General features: G+C 42.2%; 1 protein-coding gene across 1 annotated transcript in view; it reads right to left on the bottom strand.

Annotated features, from left to right (window-relative positions):
• MRC1 (mannose receptor C-type 1) overlaps positions 1 to 21,005 on the bottom strand; it is an 89,432-nt gene that overhangs the window by 37,755 nt on the left and 30,672 nt on the right. Inside the window, exons 8-15 of the mRNA XM_069729515.1 lie at positions 20,385 to 20,542; positions 19,376 to 19,489; positions 17,236 to 17,351; positions 14,112 to 14,260; positions 13,234 to 13,427; positions 10,210 to 10,337; positions 6,747 to 6,834; positions 5,269 to 5,413 (exon numbers count right to left, since the gene is read on the bottom strand). Coding sequence (XP_069585616.1) covers positions 5,269 to 5,413; positions 6,747 to 6,834; positions 10,210 to 10,337; positions 13,234 to 13,427; positions 14,112 to 14,260; positions 17,236 to 17,351; positions 19,376 to 19,489; positions 20,385 to 20,542 — 1,092 coding nt within the window. The remainder of the gene's footprint in view (positions 1 to 5,268; positions 5,414 to 6,746; positions 6,835 to 10,209; positions 10,338 to 13,233; positions 13,428 to 14,111; positions 14,261 to 17,235; positions 17,352 to 19,375; positions 19,490 to 20,384; positions 20,543 to 21,005) is intronic.

The following is a 21,005-nucleotide window of genomic DNA, read 5'->3' as shown; positions in this document are numbered from 1 at the left end:
GCGGCCGCCAGGTCGCTACCAATCAGCGACGGCCACAGCCCGGCCGAGAATTAGTCCCTCCCTACTTCTGTCCAGTCACTGCCCGGTGCCTGCTCCATACTCCCCTCCAGTCAGCGCTGATACAGGGTTAATGGCAGCGTTAACGGACCACGTTATGCCGCGGTGTAACCCACTCCGTTAACGCTGCTATTAACCCTGTGTGACCAACTTTTTACTATTGATGCTGCCTATGCAGCATCAATAGTAAAAAAATCTAATGTTAAAAATAATAAAAAAACAGAAAACCTGCTATTCTCACCTTCCGTTGTCCGCCTATGCGTGCGCTGCTGCCGCCAGCTTCCGTTCATAGAGATGCATTGCGAAATTACCTAGAAGACTTAGCGATCTCGCGAGACTGCTAAGTCATCTGGGTAATTTCGCAATGCATCTCTGGGAACGGAAGCTGTCGGCAGCAGCGCGCGCATCGGGACCGCTTTGCTGGACGCCTGAGGGTGTGTATATAACTATTTTTTATTTTAATTATTTTTTTAACAGGGATATGGTGCCCACACTGCTATATACTACGTGGGCTGTGTTATATACTGCGTGGCTGCTATATACTACATGAGCAGTGTTATATACTGTGTGGGCTGTGCTATATATTGCGTGGTCTGTGCTATATATTACGTGGGCTGTGTTATATACTGCGTGGCTGCTATATACTACGTGGGCAGTGTTATATATTACGTGGGCAGTATTATATACTGCGTGGGCTGTGTTATATACTGGGTAGGCTGTGTTATATACTGCATGGTCACTGTTATATACTGCGTGGCCACTGTTATATGCTGCGTGGCCTGTGTTATGTACTGCATGGCCTGTGTTATATACTGCATGCCCTGTGTTATATACTGCGTGCCCTGTGTTATATACTGTGTGGGCTGTGCTATATATTACGTGAGCTGTGTTATATATTGCGTGGGCTGTGTTATATACTGCGTGGGCTGTGTTATACACTGTGCGGGCTGTGTTATATACTGCGTGGGCAGTGTTATATACTGCATGGCCTGTGTTATATACTGCGTGGGCTATGTTATATACTGCGTGGCTGCTATATACTACGTGGCTCCTATATACTACATGGCCTGTGCTATATACTATGTGGCTGCTATATACATACATACATACATATTCTAGAATACCCAATGCGTTAGAATCGGGCCACCATCTAGTATACCAGATAAGAGCCTATTGTATTTTATTTGCTCCCCATCTCCTGTACAGTTTTATATTAAGGGTGCATTACTGAGAAGAACAGTAGACTTTGTCCCAGTGATCAGAGTAATCATATGAAAATTGTGAATCTTTGCAATTAAAGGGTTTGTCCGGATCTTTTACATTGATGTCCTATTCTTAGGCTAAGTTATTAATATCTGTTGAGTGGTGGGGCGACACCCGGCATGCAAATCCGCCACCTGTTCGAAGCAAGGTAAACATCCTGGACAACTTCTTTAACCATGATGTTATATCGATGCAATGCAGCTTTAAGAGTGAGATTTATTTTCCTTATTATTGTATCAAAGACTTTATTATTATTAGTCATTTTCATCTCAGCACTGTTGCAATTCATCTTTCATTCATGTCGTTATTAGCTTTATGCCCTTTTCAACTTTTATGACAACTGCTGTAATTTGGGAGATACATATCAGTTCTGGCTAATGAAAATGCCCTGTGGGTTTGGAAATGTTCACTTGGCTCCACGATAAAGGAATATTACTGGAACAAGTAAGGGGAATTTGTATGTTCCCGCGCCCCTCATTTGGATAAAGTGGCCTATAGTAGAGGATGAAAATAAGTCTGATTCCTACAAAAATTAGGGACATATGTCACCTAAACTCCACGGTCCTGTCTCGAACTATCCAGGACTGATATATCTTTTACTGATTACTTTACTTACCGTTGGTCGTATCACAATGGTCATAGCGCCAGGCTACCTACGTTGGCATCAAGCCATGAAAATGTCACATGTGTGCAGTTAAAGGCCCCACAATTAGATGTATAATACATTAATCCTGCTGCGTATCGTCAGCAATGTATATTTACTCCAGTAAGATCCTCCCGCTATGAAATGCTGTGATTAATACACACACACACAAACTTGAGAAATGCCGTATAAATCATCATGCAAGTGATTGGTGTTTTGTGAGCCAATACATTATGTGGGAGAGACGCTGCGGGTCTAATATGCCTTGACGTGGTGCCCCTTGGAGTGTACAACAGCAGCAGCTTATGCTGGAGGGACTGTGTTGAACAGACAGCAGATGGCGCTGTGTTAACTATTACAGCTTTTCATATATGGCTGTAATTCCTCTCTGGACTGTATTGTATGACCTCCCAGGTTTGTTCCTGTCTTCTATTCCCTATATCCTCCTTCTTGATCATGATATCCCAAGTAAACCAGCTCATTCCCCCACAACATCTGAGTTGAGGATGATTCTGCTGAAAGTTGAAATCTGCAACACCACCGAGGAGCGATGATGAATTTTGCAAGTGCTACTTATGAGGAGAGAGGCTTGTGCTTTGTCCTTTAAGGGTTAATAGACTAAGTTGCTGGTGGCATTGCTAAGTTAAGGATCAGAATTAAAGGACGTGTCCATATAGTGAAGAATAAACCTTAAAGGGAACCTGTCACCTGAATTTGGCGGGACTGGTTTTGGGTCATATGGGCGGAGTTTTCGGGTGTTTGATTCACCCTTTCCTTACCCGCTGGCTGCATGCTGGCTGCAATATTGGATTGAAGTTCATTCTCTGTCCTCCATAGTACACACCTGCGCTGTGCAAGATTGCCTTCTGCAGGCGTGTACTACAGAGGACAGAGAATGAACTTCAATCCAATATTGCAGCCAGCATGCAGCCAGCGGGTAATGAAAGGGTGAATCAAAAACCCAAAAACTCCACCCATATGACCCAAAACCAGTCCCGCCAAATTCAGGTGACAGGTTCCCTTTAATATTAAACACGCTCAAAAAGAGAAGAAAAATTATTGCACTTTTAGAGAGATGCCCCTGCAGAAAAAAACAAGAGTGGGGGAAAAGTGTAGAGGCTTAATATCACAAAGCCACAGTTGCGGTCGAAGAAAATTAGACCCCTAAACAGACCGGGAGGTGTGGCATGAGGTCGCCTCATGAAGTGTTGCTAAAGGTCCAGTTGAGCAGAGTCGAAATGTGTATGCCAAGTATACATATGAGAAAGCTGCAGGGAGTAAAAGTCAGCTGTGACAAGTAAGGTTACTGTTCAGAGACCACCTCAAAGACCACCACCGAGAGGGGAATCCACCCAACCGCGATCATCCTCTAAGCGATACTGAGGGTTGTGGTCAGTGGCGTAACTTAAAGCTCGTAGGCCCCAAGGCAAGATCTCCAACCAGCATGGGCCTGTAATAGTATTGATGTTCTAATATGGACCAATGGTTCCCATTAGGCTCCTGGGCTACAGTGCGATTGCACCAATTATAGTTACACCTCTGGTTGTGGGCTACCTTATTTATTGCACCTGTCTGTTTAGTATGTACCAGGTGGAGAAGATCAGTCCACCAGTATGAAAGAACTGTTATTAGAGAGAGAGTGAGGACAATAGGGTGAGGACAACCACCAAAAAGAGGCTCTTCTGACAAGGTGAAGATCAGCCGCTATCAAGAGGAGGATTTACCTCAGAAAAGTAGAGAAGAGATGCGTATTCCTGTCTGCAAGCATTACCCCACAAAAGAGTCTCCGTTGTAATGTCTGAGTGTGACTAGCCATGCCACATACGGCCGGAGTCCGGTCTGTGTGTGTGACCAAAAGTGTAGGAAGCAGGCATGTACAAATTGCAGGATGTTACTGCGAGGAGAAGGGGGCTGTGAGGAAAGCGCTGTGACTGTGTGCTCTACTGTATTGTTAAAAACCACAGAGATTGTGAAGGACGTGCCGCTAAAGAGATTGTCTGCAGTATTACAAATGTTAGCCCATTGCTGTCTACCTGTGTACAAGCCTATCTCAAAAGGTTATGTTCAGTAACCACAAAGAACTTTCCCCATGGAAGGCACTGGGACTATCAAGCTCATTGTCCCCCCTGTCAGTAACATTGCTGTGCGCTTATCCATTCCATCATCCCTTCCGCCATGTACATCTGCATTTCTTCTGCCATCTGAGTCACCAAGGGTCACATAATCATGGTATACTCTCTTTCAGGCAGACTGGTCTCTTCCCTGGCACAGATTATGGGATGGCTGTACAGGCTGTAGCTTCTTTACTATAGCCCTTGGGGTTAAGCAGCACAAGCAGTGAGTACTACTCACCCCCACTTGCTAGCCAGCTTTGATGCTAGCTAGATATTTCATAGGACCACAGCTTTATATTCAGACTGTAGTATATGCATTACCATATATTTATTTATGTATATTTTACTTCAAAGCGTATCTAACTATACCTAGAACGTATTATATGCCTAGAACTGGAACAGGCAACATACTGGCAGCCAAATGCCTGACTATGAATATGCTGCACACGAGAACACAACAGGTGTGAGTGCCAGCGCAGCGGGGGCAATGTTTGTCCATGACACCAGTAAAGGATATGAGAGTCCGGAAAGCTCAGAATGCAACAGTGGGGTATGGGTAGCAATTGTCCTTGATTTTATGTATTAGGGTGGAAGATTAATTTCAACCCTCTGACAGGCCCATGGAATGTAATCTATTTTAAGGTGAACTTTATGGAGTATATCTAATAGTGCGGCACAAATTGTTTCATATTTCTGCTTAATCGCTAATGTGGATCTCACTTTGATTTTATTTAAAAAGCTTTTCCCATCACAACACTTTCATGGATTGAACTTTTCAAGTTTATAATTTAGTTTTTCTAAGCGCTATTCTCACAGTGACCACTAGATGACAGCAACAACTCAATTATTTTGAAATATTTTCATTATAATAACTATCCGCTAGACATTTCTACTTAACAAATCAAGCAGATTATATTCTAATCATAATCACTAAATGCGTTTTCAATATGACTGGGGTTGGTGAAGGGCTTGATATATGAATTTACAAATATTGGAAGGTATTTTAAAACAAGAAGTAGAGCGACGAAAAGAATTATCATTTATTCAAATTTTCAGCCCCATTAATCTATATGGTGGCACCTTGCACTTTTATCTGGGGTTGGTGGAACTGTGTCACAGTATCATTAGGAAACTCTGCATCCGCTTATATAGATTTGGCGTTTGTCAGACACAAACGTTATAGTTTTGTACCTTTTTTAAGTTCACAAATCCAATCCTGTGGAGTATCACAATGCCTGTCATTCCAGGATAGTCGATGATCAGTATTCACCTCCCCACAGAGCTCCAACCCCTGGTAGTTGTTGGGTTCTCCATATGACCAGTTTTCGTAAATCAACTGCAGAAAGAAAAAAAAAGAAGGAAAGAAAAAGAGAAGGAAAGAGGGAAGAAGAGGTAAAGAAAGAGTGAAAAAGAGGGAATGAAATAGGGAAATAGAGAGGGAAAACGAGGGAAAGAGAAAGAAAGATAGGAAGAAAGAGAAAAGAAAGAAAGAGGAGGGAAAAGAGAAAAAGAAAGAAAGAAAGAAAGAAAGAGAAAGAAGGAAAGAAAGAAAGAAAGAAAGAAAGAAAGAAAGAAAGAAAGAAAGAAAGAAAGAAAGAAAGAAAGAAAGAAAGAAAGAAAAAGAAAGAAAGAAAAGGAAGGAAAGAAGTAGGCAAAAGGAAAGGAACAAAGAGGGAACAGGAAGGAAAGAAAGATGGAATGAAAGAGGGAAAAAGAGGGAATGAAATAGGGAAAGAGGGAAAATGAGGGAAAGAGAAAGAAAGAGAGAAAGAAAAGAAAGAAAGAGGGAAAGAAAGATGTAAAAAGAGGGAATGAAATAGGGAATGAAAGAGGGAAAAGGAGGGAATGAAATAGGAAAAGAGAGAGTGAAAACCAGGGAAAGAGAAAGAAAGATAGAAAGAAAAAGAAAGGTGGGGAAAGAAAGATGTAAAAAGAGAGAATGAAATAGGGAAAGAAAGAAAGAAAGTTTAGCTTGTTTAGTTTTTAGCAGAACAAGTCTATAGAATAAAAAACTGAGGATGGATAGCCCCTCAAATGACACTGAAGCAACCACTGCTTTCTATACCACCACAATAATCTTTCACTTTGAATTCACTAAAATCTGTCAAATCTGTTCTCCGTGATTACAGACTTTCCCATCACTGAGATAAGAGAGGAGAGTTGGTGATTTTAAAATTCTATGGAGAAGGGAGGAGCCAGAGGTGGAGAGACCTTCTACTGAAACGACAGTTACACTTCTCCATAGAACTTTATGAGCACCAACTGTCATCTCCTATCTCGGTAATGGGAAAACCTGTGTTCACTGAAGACACATTTTATTGGCGCATATAGAATTTTGAGAATGAAAGATCGGTCCAGGAGGAGGCAGAAGTGGATTTCTTTCATAAGATATATAAAAACAGTTTCTTATTTTCACACGTTCTACTGATTTACGGGGAAAAATAAATAAAACGATGCTTACTCTTCAAGTGTATTGAGGATGCATTTTCATTTTCGGGTAGGCACTATTAGTGTATCATGGGACAAAACCGTATGGGTGTTCACACAAATTGCAGCAATTTTTTTTTTTTATCTCACGGGGTCTTTATCATTCCAAGACAGAAGCAAAATACTCAGCTCTTTAAAGCTCTTTAAGGCCCATCAATGAAAATATATGAGGCATTACTTACAGGTGAGCTATCTGACCACGAGAAGCCTTCATCTGGATTACTCTTCAACAGGCCAATCCAGAAGACGTGGCGGTAGATGCCATCATGTCTTGTACAGAGAAAAAGAAATAGAAAGTATGTAAGAAGCTCTACATGTTTGAACGTAAACCATTTCTAAACAATGTTTGCTTTGTGTCAGGGCCCAGGGGACATTATCTTGGTGAAAGAGGACACTGCTATCAGGGAAGGTTACTACCAGGAATGGAGGTTACTTGATCTATAAAATGTTTAGGTAGATGTTAAAGCAACATCCTCATGATGCCAGGAGCAAAGGTTCCTCAGCAGGAGATTGCCATATCACACTGTTGTCTTCATTGCAGCCTGGTGCCAACTCTTCTCCAGGTGCACATGAACCTGGACCTCCAGAAGATGTAAAAAAAAATGTACCGTAAGTAGTTGGCCAGACCACCTTCTCCTTTTATGACTACACAATTCTGATACTCACATACCCATTGAAGGCACTTTCGGTAGTGGACGGGTCAGAATGATCATGCTTACTTATGTGCTACCACAAAGGCGCATACGCTGATAACTGGCATCCACTATTAGTTTGATGGTAGTTAACAGGAACTCTTGCAGCAATTTATGAGTTTGGGTAAGGTCCCCTGTACGTGGCAGAGATGAAAGTGCAGGAATGGAGGCTAGAGTGAAGTCTATGCTCACCATTCGATCAGAGGACCAAGGTAAAGGAGTGCCAGAATTACTCAGCAAAATTTGCATCGTAGAGCCCCAATCACTGTTGGAGAGGGCTTCAGTTGAGTTGCGTGACACTGGAGATCAAGTGTGCTACAGAGTGATGGCCTACAGAGGAGATGGCTCACAGGGGAAGAAAGACAATGGTGAGGAGGAAGACTCCCACCTACATGAATGGATCCAAGGAAGTCTCCGATGGTTAGGTGCTAGAGGCATCCAGCAGGAAGCTAGAAGCCTTGGAGTTCCACAGGTGGATGTTTTATTGAGTATGGCCCATCACACCTCATAAGTCATACACAGCTGTATAATGGCTCCACTTTGAATTGTGCAATGATCAGACCTCAATAGAGATGCATCGAGCCTCTACTGAATCTCCACATGCCACTACTTGACAATGAGCAAAAATTAACTTTTTTGCTGCCGTACTGGAAATTTGCTTCAGCATCAGATGAGATGAGTAGGAGTCAGATTAGTGGCAATCAGTAGATCACTGTCAGCATTCCGAGAGTGGATGTCTCTGAAGAGAAAAGCACTTTAAAGGGAATTTGTCATTAAGTTTTTGCCCTCTAATCTAAGAGCAATATAATTTAGAGACAGAGACCCCTATTGCAGAGATGTGTAACTTCCTGGGCTGCTTCATGTCGTTTTGATAAAATAACAGTTTTATCAGCAGGAGTTTATCACTAGAGGACTAGTAAGCCTGCTGCTACATAGTCCTTCGCCACGTCCCCGCCACTGATTGGCAGCTTTCTGCCTTTGCACAGGAAGGATTCACATTAGGTAGATTCCCAGCAACGAGAATCGCCTTATGACGGCTGCTGGGTACACTTGAATTGGCCAATTTATGCGCTAAGTATTCTCATTTTTTTATTTTCTAGAGCAGTAATGCAATACAAATTTCATATATTTCATGTTTTCATGCTATAGCGCTACAGAGTGCTACTTTATTTGTTGGTTATATATGGCGATGACTACTCTTAGTAAGCACCTGTTCACACCTGATTTCTGTTAGGAAGGGACGGTCAGTCTTTTGATATTTATACACAGTGTACACAGAAAGCTGCCAATCAGTGGTGTGGGTGGGGTTATACAGAGCTCAGCATTGAGAGTGCAGCGCCCCAGGGTCCTGGTCGTTGCAGTAATACCATTCTCCTCTAGGGGGGAATGATGCTACGTTTGGAGGCAAAGAAGGACAACTGAATCCAGGTATCACAAACATGCAACACATTTCATACTCCAGGCCACCAGGGGGAGCTCTGCTCCTATCTATTAAGGCACTCCTCACACTTAGGTAAAAACTGGTTGCCTGGGGAGGAAGTTAGTTAGTTGCTGGCTGAGCTTCGCTCAGGTATTTGATCCCTGACAGGGGTGGGATCCTGTCAGAGATCCAGACAGAAGGACACGGAGCTGTGCCTGCCCTGAGTGCTGCAGCTTCTAGAAAGAAACACTGAAGGAGAACTGTATTGCAGAGAGGGTGAAAGAAGTCATAGCAAAGGAGTGGATTCCAGGAGGGGAACAGCTCTACACTGGCTGCCTCCTTCTGAGGCGCAGGATCCCGGTAGCCGGAACACCGAGGGAGCAACGATCCTTTATGCCTTGCTCCAGAGACTGGCAGAACAGCTAATTTCAAGTTACCTGTCCGCCCCTACACCCAGGAGGCAAGGTGGCACCCCTTAGAGACTGGGGCATGATAGAGTCCCTGTAAAATGCCTCAAGCCACCGGTCATACGGGTTTGTCCTATCCATCTGAGGGACAGAGAGAGACACAACATCTACAACATCTGTGAGGACCTTATGAGAAGCTTAGCAGTAAGGGACTACAACACCATGGCGCTAGAGGAAGGCTACTGATTTCTACCAGTACAAGGGGACTCTGGACTTGCCTCCAAACCGGCCGGACCCTGCCTGCCCTGTGATCTGGTGCCCTGGACTGTGGATGCTGAAGCCTTCAGTAAAGGTAAAGAGACTGCAACCTTGTGTCCTTGTTCTTCACTGCGCCTCACACCATCCACCATCTACAAACCGGGAAGCCCTGGGGATACACTTCACCGGTGGGAAGCTATACGATCTAGCTGCCATAACATCACCCCAGTGGACCCTTTAAAGCAGCGTCAGTCACCCTGACCGAATACCACAGGTGGCGTCACGAACATTCCCCTTAAAGACCTTTCCCTTTTACACGGACGTCCCAGGGCCATGGACCGGGTCAGCCAACGTGACATCCCCCATGAACCGAAGGACCCGGTACCGAGTACCCCACTGCCCTTGGGGGCGCTCCAAGAGCTTTGCTAGATCTTTAGCAGATAGAACAATGATTTTAACAAGAACTGCAGCAAGCAGCCCAATAAGTGATACATCGCTGGAATCAGAGTCTCTGCTCCAACATTATGCTGCTGCCAGATGGGGTAGCAAAAACCTGGTGTCAGATCCTCTTAGCTAAAAAGCAAGAAAAGTAGACTTCAAGAAGGGGTCATTCTTGTTTCCCAGCACTGTAGTATAGTTTTAGCAAACAGTTTCAGATTTGATACTATAGTCCCCAACTTTCGGAAACAATCCTGGCAATTTTGGACATGTCTTGGGATCGGTTTATGTAAACTTTGTCTCAAAGGGGGTAGTTTTACTCTAGGGTGTGAAAGACTTAGACTTCCCTGTTATACTACCCCAGATGTTGGCAAGCATGCACATATAGAATACTATAAAGTCTATCATCCATAAATGTGGGGCGACCTACAGCAGCATTGACCACACTACTTGTTCTTCCTCTTTGTCTCCGATACTGACTAAGTCACCTCCGATTGCTTTGCAAAAATTCTTTGACTCAAACCACGACTGCTTTTCACTATTCGGTACCTGGTAATGCTGTGGAAAAATACAGATGTACTGTAAACCGGAAATAACATTCCTTATAAACAGTGCAGAAAATAAAGGTGATATGCTCCGAACATACATACATTAGTTTAATTTGGCGTAGTTTTATATGCACGTCTGTCTTATATTTTGACTAGATATTGATTAAAGGGCCACTGTCACCCCCCTCCAGCCGTTATAAACTAAAAGAGCCACCTTGTGCAGCAGTAATGCTGCATTCTAACAACGTGGCTCTTTTAGTTTTGTGTTCATGTATTACTAAAATAAAGCGCTTTGAAACTTTTCAAAAATACCTATCTTTGTCCACGGAGGCGGGTCCTCAATCCCCAGCTTGAACGGTACTCTGTCGTCACTCACATCGTCAGGGGCTTTCGGCGCCGCCCCCTCCGCGCTGTCTTCTCTTCAAAACCGGTGCCTGCGCTGTGTAAAACTTTGTGGGGCAGGCGCAGTAAGCTCTGGCGGTCTAACGTCCCAGCCAGGCTTACAGACTGCGCCTGTGCTGGCAGTGCGGCCACCCACCTCGGGAATCCCTGCCCCGCACTGTGTTATGCATTATGCACAGTGCGGGGCTAGGATTCCTGGGCATGCGCACTGCGTGTGTCAGACTGTCACCCAGGTCCCCCGCCTTACAGCGTCTGTCTATTCAGCTGATCGTGCCTCCTCCTTCTAGCAATCGCCGGGACAATCAGCTGAATAGACAGAGGCTGTAAGGCGGGGGACCTGGGTGACAGTCTGACACATGCAGTGCGAATGCCCAGGAATCCTAGCCCCGCACTGTGCATAATGCATAACACAGTGCGGGGCAGGGATTCCCGAGGTGGGTGGCCGCACTGCCAGCACAGGCGCAGTCTGTAAGCCTGGCTGGGACGTTAGACCGCCAGAGCTTACTGCCCCTGCCCCACAAAGTTTTACACAGCGCAGGCACCGGTTTTGAAGAGAAGACAGCGCGGAGGGGGCGGCGCCAAAAGCCCCTGAAGATGTGAGCGACGGCAGAGTACCGTTCAAGCTGGGGATTGAGGACCCGCCTCCGTGGACAAAGAGAGGTATTTTTGAAAAGTTTGAAAGCGCTTTACTTTAGTAATACATGAACACAAAACTAAAAGAGCAACGTTATTAGAATGCAGCATTACTGCTGCACAAGGTGGCTCTTTTAGTTTATAACGGCTGGAGGGGGGTGACAGTGGCCCTTTAATCAATATCTGGTCAAAATATAAGACAGACGTGCATATAAAACTACGCCAAATTAAAGTTACCTGTAGAAGCGCCAGGCAGGCGCGAAACAGCTGTCGTCAGACTTGCCGCACTCTGTATTATTGCACCCCCGGCCGTGAAGATGTTTTTGTAAGCAAATAAAGAATACCGACTCGAAGGATTGGTGAGTGCTACCTCTTCTATTTTTGTGCTTCTACGTTAAAAAAATATATGTGTGTGTGTATTTATATACAATATATATCTAATATATAATTGCCTAGAATACTACTTCCTGCAATTTGTGCCAACTTCCGTGGCTTTGTCCGGAGCTAATGTCCGGAGCTAATGTCCGGAGCTAATGTCCGGAGATTAATTGCCTAGAATACTACTTCCTGCAATTTGTGCCAACTTCCGTGGCTTTGTCCGGAGCTAATGTGCGGAGATAATGTCCGGAGCTAATGTCCGGAGCTAATGTCCGGAGCTAATGTCCGGAGCTAATGTCCGGAGATAAGTGACGTCAACAGTGTCCAGTGTCTGATTGGTTGCCGCCTGCTGCGAGCGACCAATCAGAAACGTGCCGTACTGTGACACACTCCGCCCGCCATTTTGGTGTGATTTTTGAATTTTTACCTCACAGCAAGTTTCTACTGCGTGGAGGCGGGCCCAGTGACGTTGCTCTTCAAGCTCCTGCCGAATTTCGTCAAAAAAATGATAATACCATTTACCAAAACTATATATATTTAGTTGTGAAGTGGTTCAGTGACATTTTCACACCAATTTTGAACTTTTGTTTGGTGTTTTCTCCATATACTGCCTATTATTTTTGTTCTTTCTTACTATTATTTATTAATTGTATTATTCTTACATTTGAATAAATAAAGTATATATGGATTCTAGACCCCCGATTCTTTAGAATCGGGCTGCCATCTAGTATATATATATATTTATATATATATATATATATATATATATATATATATATATTTATATATACTATCTACCAATGTCCTTTTTTTGCTTCTAGCAACTAAGATTTTATAATTTTTAAAATTAGGTCCAATTTTTTGTGTTGTGTTTGTAAAATGAATGTTTTCAAAATAGGAAATCATGTCATTGTCATTTTTAATTGAATATAACTGAATATTTGGACGCCCTTTTCTGAAAAATCCGCACTTGTAAAAATTTTAATTTGGCAAGTGATGGGTTAATTTAAATAGCTATTTCAGCCCACCCCTGTCAAAAAAAGCGAAACATGTAAGAAATAAAAAAAAAAATAATTATGACAAAAAATGGAGCAAATTTTTAAATGTGTTTCAGTGGTCTATAAAAAAGAAAAAAAAAAGAAAAAACAGACTCCTATTTCCCATATTTTCACACCTATACCTAGAACGTCAACAAAATTAGAAAAGAGAGTATGAAAATAAAATAAGATTTAGGCCCCATATATCAAGAAACAAAGATACAAAAATGATTTGAATATCCAAGAAATACAGAAAATGTGCCTGGTCAGGAATGAAGGTTAATGGTTTGGTCTTCAACTGATTGAATTTTAGTAGAAAATGTTTCAGCACCTTTCATACAGTTCTGATTAGGCGTTGGGCACATTTTATTTTTTGGTCATTTTTTGTACAAGTCCCCTTCCAAATAGTTTTTTGCATAGAGAGTATTTTGCTCTCTTAAGATCGGCGCTCCTTACTTTATAACATGAACGGCTTGATGATTTCCAGTTGGGAGGACACGTTGGCTCAGGTGTTGTGGTAGGTAACGGAGGAGGCGTCACTCCTTGTGCCCACTTCTTGCACACATACTTAGCACTTTCATCACAGTTCAAAACATCCCATAATCCGGCTTTCTTCCCAGTTCTCATGGCTACACAGCCTTGTTTTCTGCCTGGAAAATTCAATGAAAAGTTTAGACAGAAACATAATTTATGCAAATCTTGATGATAAAATGGACAGATGTGAGAACAGAAACAATTTAATTGTAAATGTAAAGGACGATCCCTATCCATATGCTCGACTTGAGGACCTCATAGAGGAAGAACTTCCATTTATTGGCTACAATAGAGGCAAACTCTTGTTGACCCGGCCCATCGACGCAATACATGTCCAGCTTCTGTTTTAAAAGTGTCTGTAAGACTTGTTGGAAAACTCAACGAGAAGGTCATTGCATAGTCCTTCCCGGGCTATATATGTCATGCAATGGGTCAACAATAAAATGCTGTCTGAATGACCCTGGAGCACTTCAGGCCAAATTGGTTTCGATACCAGCAAAAAGCCATATTCAATTACCGTATATATTTTTTTCATAATTGAATACTAATTATGGAAAGAGGTCTATCTTACTCTTCAACTATCTGTAAATTTTCTTTAGTTCCTCCCAAAAATGTATCTACTTTATTAGAGGAAGCAGAAGAGAGGGGGAGAAGGAGGGGATGCTGCTGCATGATCCTCCTCTAAGTGCTGTCAGAGGGAACGAGGAGCACTAGTAGGATACGTGATTGGCTCAGTACACCTCTTAAATCACAAAGTCTCTGCACTCTCAGAAAGTATTTAGAGAGATTTGGTGACTTACCCGGCATGTCAGCGTCCCAGTGTGTGTACAATACTCTTTCCTTGTTCGCCCATTTGAAAGTGCTCCTGTCTTCAGTATCAGAGAGCCCTGTCCAGAAATATTTCTCTGGTCTAAACCCGATCAGACTTGTTAAATAAGCCTGTTCAAACCTACAATTAAAAGCCAACATGTCACATTTTCATTTACCGTATATTTACATATATAGAGTGAAAATAATGTCTATTTTAGGAATGTAGGCAGCAGGTGGCAGCCTAGTCTGTCCGTAGCATTATATTTTGAGGAGCTGTCCACTGAAAAGCACCCACTACTGGGACCCGCGTCAGATAACCCTTATCCTAGCTACAATATTGCATGGCAGGTTGGATGTTTGACCGCTGCTCCATTCATTCTCTACGGGGCTCCCGGGAAAGGTCCATGAGGCCCATGGGGAATACATGGAGCAACGGTCACAAATGTGCACTGACAACCATTCTAACAAGGATAAATATTCGACATGTGGCTACACAAAGTGCATCATTGTGTACCCTCAGCCTTGGGTGCCAGTCTATCAATGGTGGCCCCTACAGCTGAACAGTATAGGGTGTACTCTCATGTGAAGTGTGAGGGTCTATTACTAGTTTACTCGAAGATTTAAATTAATGTATTGACTTTATGATCATGTAGGATTCTATTTATTACTTTTTCTGTATATCCTCATGAGTATCCTGAGTACTTCTACGCCAGACCGGATACTGTCCCCAAAAACCCCGGGCATTACGGACATTCTTATCTCTGCAGATCCCTCCTATTACGCTCCCATTGAGGTTTTTATGCCTCAGAGTTTCCTTTAAGCTTGATAACCTGCCTTCCCTTCCTTATCAGAATGTCTTTGGTCAGGACGACTGTCTTCAGGAAGTTTGGACAGCTCAGATGCAGCCTCAGCACTCTTGAAATGAGTGATAACCCAGTGCTGTAACAATATATTCGCTGATGACTGCAGAACATGACCGGGAATGCCGGGTCAGGTTCTCGGAGCGGCACCACTGTACGTCTTATTGTATTTTATGCCATTCATAGATGTAGAGAATTGTAAATGCCTCTGCGTGAATGAGTGAGTAGGATTAGACTTAAAGAGGTTGTACATTTCTAAAAACATTATCAATGGGCCGAGAGTTGTTAAAAAAATCTATACTATTGAACTGGACACTTCATCCAAGTCAATAAAATGTCAAGGCTGCAGCCCAACATTGGCCATGTATTGGCTGCAGGCATCCCAAGCTGCTCACCACACCAGAAGAAGGAGCCAAGAGATCAGTGGAGGCAGCAAAGCGAAGGAGCCCGTCTTGTAGGTGAATATGCTTTTTTTGTTTTTTGTTTCTTTTTATGTTTTGGCCCATTGGTAAAGTTTTTACAAGTAGTGGACATCCCATTTCAGGTTACCATACACCTTAGATGGCTGGCACTCAACATTTACTTTTCATGGCCTTCCTCCACATAAATACACGCTAGCGGAGAGGGATGAAAGACCCTGCCAGACATTATTGGAGGTGACTCATGAGAACAAATGGATAGGACATTGAAATCAAGTTTTTGCAATCTTTTTCTACCTCAACATCATTTTTCATTGAAAAGCCAAACAGTTTCCATTATCATTTGATAGCAGGCCTATGGTGTCATTGGTTTGGCCAACTTTTCACTTACGTACATTGCAGACTTTAAGTTAGCCAAACCTGACGAATTCGGTGAGGCTGGCTATCCTTTTAATGTGTGAGCATGTGCGTTCTTCCGATGGTTTGTTGGTCAATGTCATAACAAAAGGATCAAGCATGTTGAATTTTTAGTATTACCAATCCTTTGTCCTTGAGGCGACCACCATAGCCTATCACCAGAGATGTCTGGCAGCAGTTAAGTACAATCTCCCCATTGAAAGCACATGCACATGTACTTAGGGCTCATTCAGATGTCAGATTTTCTCTCTATTTTTATTTTTCTCAGATAGCACTCGTACATCTGACAGTCTATGGGGTAGTTCACATGCCCGATTACTTACTCGCATTGAGTAGACCGCACAAAAGCATGGAGGCTTATCCAATATTGATTCGTTTCTTGGATCCAAATTTCCAATACAAGTTTATTGGTCATTGAAAAAATCAGACATCACTTGGATGCCATCCATGTGCTGTCCGAATTTCACAGCCCGTTTGATAAGAAAGATTTTGGAAACCTATTTTTTTTTCCATCCGAGAAAAACTTACGAAACTTTGATGGTAAAAACTGACATTGACCAAACTCGGATCAAAGCCACTGAGGAAACTTGGAAATTTTTCCGTACAAGAAAACAAACTAATGTCTGAATAAGCCCCTACATATAGACGTGCACAGAACAAGTATTTGACTAAGAACTATTAAATATATAGGGCGATTTTTAGACTAAACTTGCAAGTCTGTGGTACACTGACACCATATACAACTTGCAGGGTTTATGTTGTTGAGCCCATAGATTTTTATGGCCAGGCACATGCCAAAAGTGCATCCTGTTGGAAAATTTGTCTTGGTCATGTGACAATCCATGGATCGGCCGTGGGTATCCTGACTTGTACTCAACAGCCTCATGTTAGGCACATATGAGGTTGTTGAGTCCTGATTGAGAGATCCACAGCCGGTCAGTACATCAAGGTCTGCACTGGACCATGCTAAATGAATGTCTGAATGATGCCTGAGGTTTACAGTTATGTACATGAGAAAGCTTAGATCTCTGTACCGTAACTATAACCACTCATTTACTCGTGAGGTACAGTGCTGGGGAAATTCTTGATGCCACACTATGGGGAACTTCCACTTAACCCCCTGGCAACAAGCTTTAATGGTCCACATACCCATGGAAAGAGTTTCCCCAGCACTGTACCTCTGGTTGTCCACCACATAGCAATGCTTGAAAAAGGCTCAGAATTGGGTCGAAGCGTTGCTTCCGAATCATCAATCTCTGTTATATTTCTAGTGCGGAGACAATTGTAAATAAATTTTGTCACTTTTTGGATTCAACTATGAGTGCGGCTGTTCTTTCTAGCATAACAGGACAGGGACAGATTTTCACCCTCTGCTTAATAACTAAATTTCCAATGCCAGAAGATACTATCATCCATACCTATCTTCCACAGTCATCAGGTAGGCTCCTTTACTATTGCAAGTGGTATTTGCTTCTGAGAACGAACTAGCTGATGCACTGATTAAATAGCAGTAGTATCCATGTCTTTTCCATCCCTGTCAACATAAAAAAAATGACGACAAAAGCTCAGTTCTATAGGTTGTGACGTACAGAAGTTAGAAAAGATGGGTGAAATGTCAGAGCCACAAATGACTGATAATTCATAGTCATGTGTCATAACATCCCACTCGGGTCCATGATATTGACCGACTACTAATTTCCACCAAGACATTTCCAGTACTAGGAGTGTCTACATCAGCTACGTACTTAGAAGGTGCTACAAATGGAACTCTTCGGAGCACAGCTTTGGGACTGATGCTGATCTCATCTGACAGAGACCACCAATGTGATCTTCTAACATTTTTCTAAGATATGTAAGAGATCAATTTTGGATTTTTCCTATATTTCCCATTAATGAGATTCCTTATAAACAATATTTGAGTCAGGATCCACTCACATATTGCATGTAGAACTCGACTATTCCAAAATCAAGGCAAAGCGTTACTATTTTGCAATAGGGTACTTTGTAATATTCTCAGAAAAAAAAAAACACAATATGAGCATAAAAGGAGGTAATAGAAAAAAGTATTGCGGGATACACAATAAAGTAAATTAAAGTCTATTGTTTTAAGACTAAGACTGGGGTCACACTTGCGTGTGTAATGCGAGAAACTAGCACGAGTCTCTAGCATCAATACCTGACACTGCCGCCAGCACTCAGGACCGGAGAATTCAGCTGCTTTGAAGTACATGCAGCCTCACACCCCGTTCCCGAGTGCCGGCGGCAGTGCCGGGTATTGATGCTAGAGACTCGTGCTAGTTCCTCGCATTACAGACGCAAATGTGACCCTGGCCTAAGACAAAACTTTCAAGCTAGAAACCTACTATTCTTGGCTATGGCTAAAACAGACTAACAAATTTCTACCAGCGCATAAGAGGATAGACCACAAAACTCTGGCAAGAAAGATCTGCTGTTCGTGTAGGCTCCCAATCCCTTCCAATGCAAGAGCAAGAGTTTGGCACGCCAATATTACTTAGACGAGTATATTGTTACGCAATCCAACATGTGATGTTTCCTTCATCTCATGTGGTCTTCATCAAATATCCGATTTCACATATATTGGGTTTAGCACATGTGGGATGGTGGGTACACTGTTAAGAAGTAATGGCACTATTGCTTTTTAGAGGTAAACCTGCCATTTTACCTCTGCTAAGATAAGCATTGCACCAATCCCTTCTCAACCTGATGAAGGCCACGTGAGATGGCTGAAATGTCACTTGTTGTATCCTTGGATTGTGTAACAGTAAACTCATCTAATTTGAAACTCTCTACCTCTATTAGCTCAGTATAGCCTAAAAGGACATACTGAAACTGGGCACCCAATGCAGACAAGTGTTTTAAAAGCAGTCCATAGCCAAAACATTGTATACCACAAAATGCAGCCGTCGACTACCCTGATGTTTTTGGTACAGAATGATGTTTATCAGGCTTTATTAGTCAGTATCCGCACAATGGAGGACATTAGTTTTGGATATGAGTTTGTCCAAAATACCTGATTTCATGCAACAAAGAACTGCGATATTGGTGCGAATGTAGACACAGGCTTCTCAGAAACACAATATGTCCTGATAGTGAATTCGCAAACCTTCCCATTCTAATAAAATACAATCTATGCAGTTTGGAGAAAAACACAAGATCTGTGGCTGATGCCTCCACTAAAATCAAAGACATCCACTTGTTTGGAAACGCATCATTGATGAAGACATCCAGGAAATGATTATGAGAAGCCCAAGGAAATCAAAGCAGAAATTTTCCAAGCAGTACAATTTTGCGACCTCTATTGAATCAATTCACCAAAAACCATAAAGAGGACACTTTCAATTCAGGGTGATTTTATTTGGTCGGGACTCGGGAGTGAATAAGTAATGAATAGCAGATTTGTTCATTATTCCTCCCTTTATAAAAATATAACCTTATGCAATTTAATTATAGATTTTTTTTAAAATAATTCTGTAAGATAATGGATACCGTTACAGAACCTGATATTAAGAGGCCCTTTTCTCGCTGCTCGCACTTTACCTTATCGCAGCCCTGCTCCACGCTAGCAGCTTGGTCATGATCCACAGGCAGTGGTTTTCTCTTGCAGATATACGGAAGCTTCTTCTCGCACACCTTGTCTGCCCATTGTCCATCCTAGAAATGAGACATTTCATTGTAAAATACCAGATTTGAGGAATTTGCATTTTTATAAGGTTATTCCCATCATCATAAATGGGTATTGTATAATACTTGTTAGTAAAAAGCAATTTTTAAAATTTACCGCTGATTAAAATTTTCAACTGTTTTTGAGATCTTAACATTTTTATTTTCGACTTTTTGCCTTGGAGACCGACCAACAATGCTAAACAGAAAAACATGTTCAGCACTTAAAAGTTCTTATCTATTGGGCTTGTAAGCACTGCTCTGAAGCCAGCCGAGATCACTGAGGATTTGGAACTTTGGGTCAGAAATGGAGCTCCCACCCCTGTTAAAGAGAACCTGTCACCAGATCAAAAGTAGGCAGTTTTGCTCTCATTTTACTCCTGCTGCTCTCCAATGTATGTTTTGTTTTTGTTTTTCTTTAAATCCGTCATTCGGTTCCAGAGATATGGGCCATTTTATTTGGGGCTAATCTTTATGGTCCTTACTATAGGGGTGTTACTTACAGGATCCTCTGGGGCGCGTCTTTAGGCTGCTCTTCATTATTATACTGTGAGCCACGCCCCTTATGAAAAGACCATAAAAAGTAACAACAAATAAAAAGACCCATATCTCTGGAATCATATGGTGGATTTTAAAAAAACAAACAAAAAAATGAGATTCTCAGGGGAACAGCGGGAATAAAATAAGAGCAAAAACTGGACACTTGTGACCTGGTGATGGGTACACTTTACTTGTATGCTGGGATGAATGAAAATTGAAGAAATCCTGTTAGATCACAAATCTTGAATCTTTCTTTAAGAGTAGGATAATTAGTTTTGTAATTGATGTTGCTACTTTAGATCGTTAGTTAGAAATGTTATTTATGCCCAGGTTTACAGTGTCGTACCTTAGCAGATAAAGCCACACAGTCCTCTTGTTTGTTGGTCAGATGAGACGGTTCTCCTCTCTGCCATGTTGTAAACGTCACCGGAGATCCATCACTCCATTCAAAAAATAGCTGCGTCTTCAAGTCATTCAACCCCAGCCAAATGTACTCTGCCTCTCCTGGAGCAACACCAAAAAATGTTGAAGTTTTGTCTCTTGTTTGGATAAATTAATGTTTCTACATAATGCTGTAATATGCATTAAATCTATTGCTATATATGGAGTTTGTATTATTAAAAAAAATATTAAAAATAAAATTGTCTGTCAAAGAACACTGTTCGAGTAGATGTTTGCTTTATGTCTGATGTTGTCTATAAAGCCCCTTTCACACATCAGATTTTTGCTATCAGTCGCAATCGGTCGAATTTTGAAAAAAAACGGATCTGGCAACTGATGCCGCCGGATCCATTTTTTTCTCATAGACTTGTATTAGCGATGGATTGCCACGGATGGCCTCACATTTCATCCATCGTTCGCCGGATCCGTCAAAAATTGTTTGTCCAGCAGCCAGAGACATCGGACAAAGTAACATTTTTTTCTCCGTCACGGTCCGTCGTTTGCTGGAATGGAAGCCTATGGGCGC

Source organism: Ranitomeya imitator, chromosome 6 (assembly GCF_032444005.1).
Source record: "Ranitomeya imitator isolate aRanImi1 chromosome 6, aRanImi1.pri, whole genome shotgun sequence".
NCBI lineage: Eukaryota > Metazoa > Chordata > Amphibia > Anura > Dendrobatidae > Ranitomeya > Ranitomeya imitator.
This window is presented reverse-complemented; position numbering and strand designations above follow the sequence as displayed.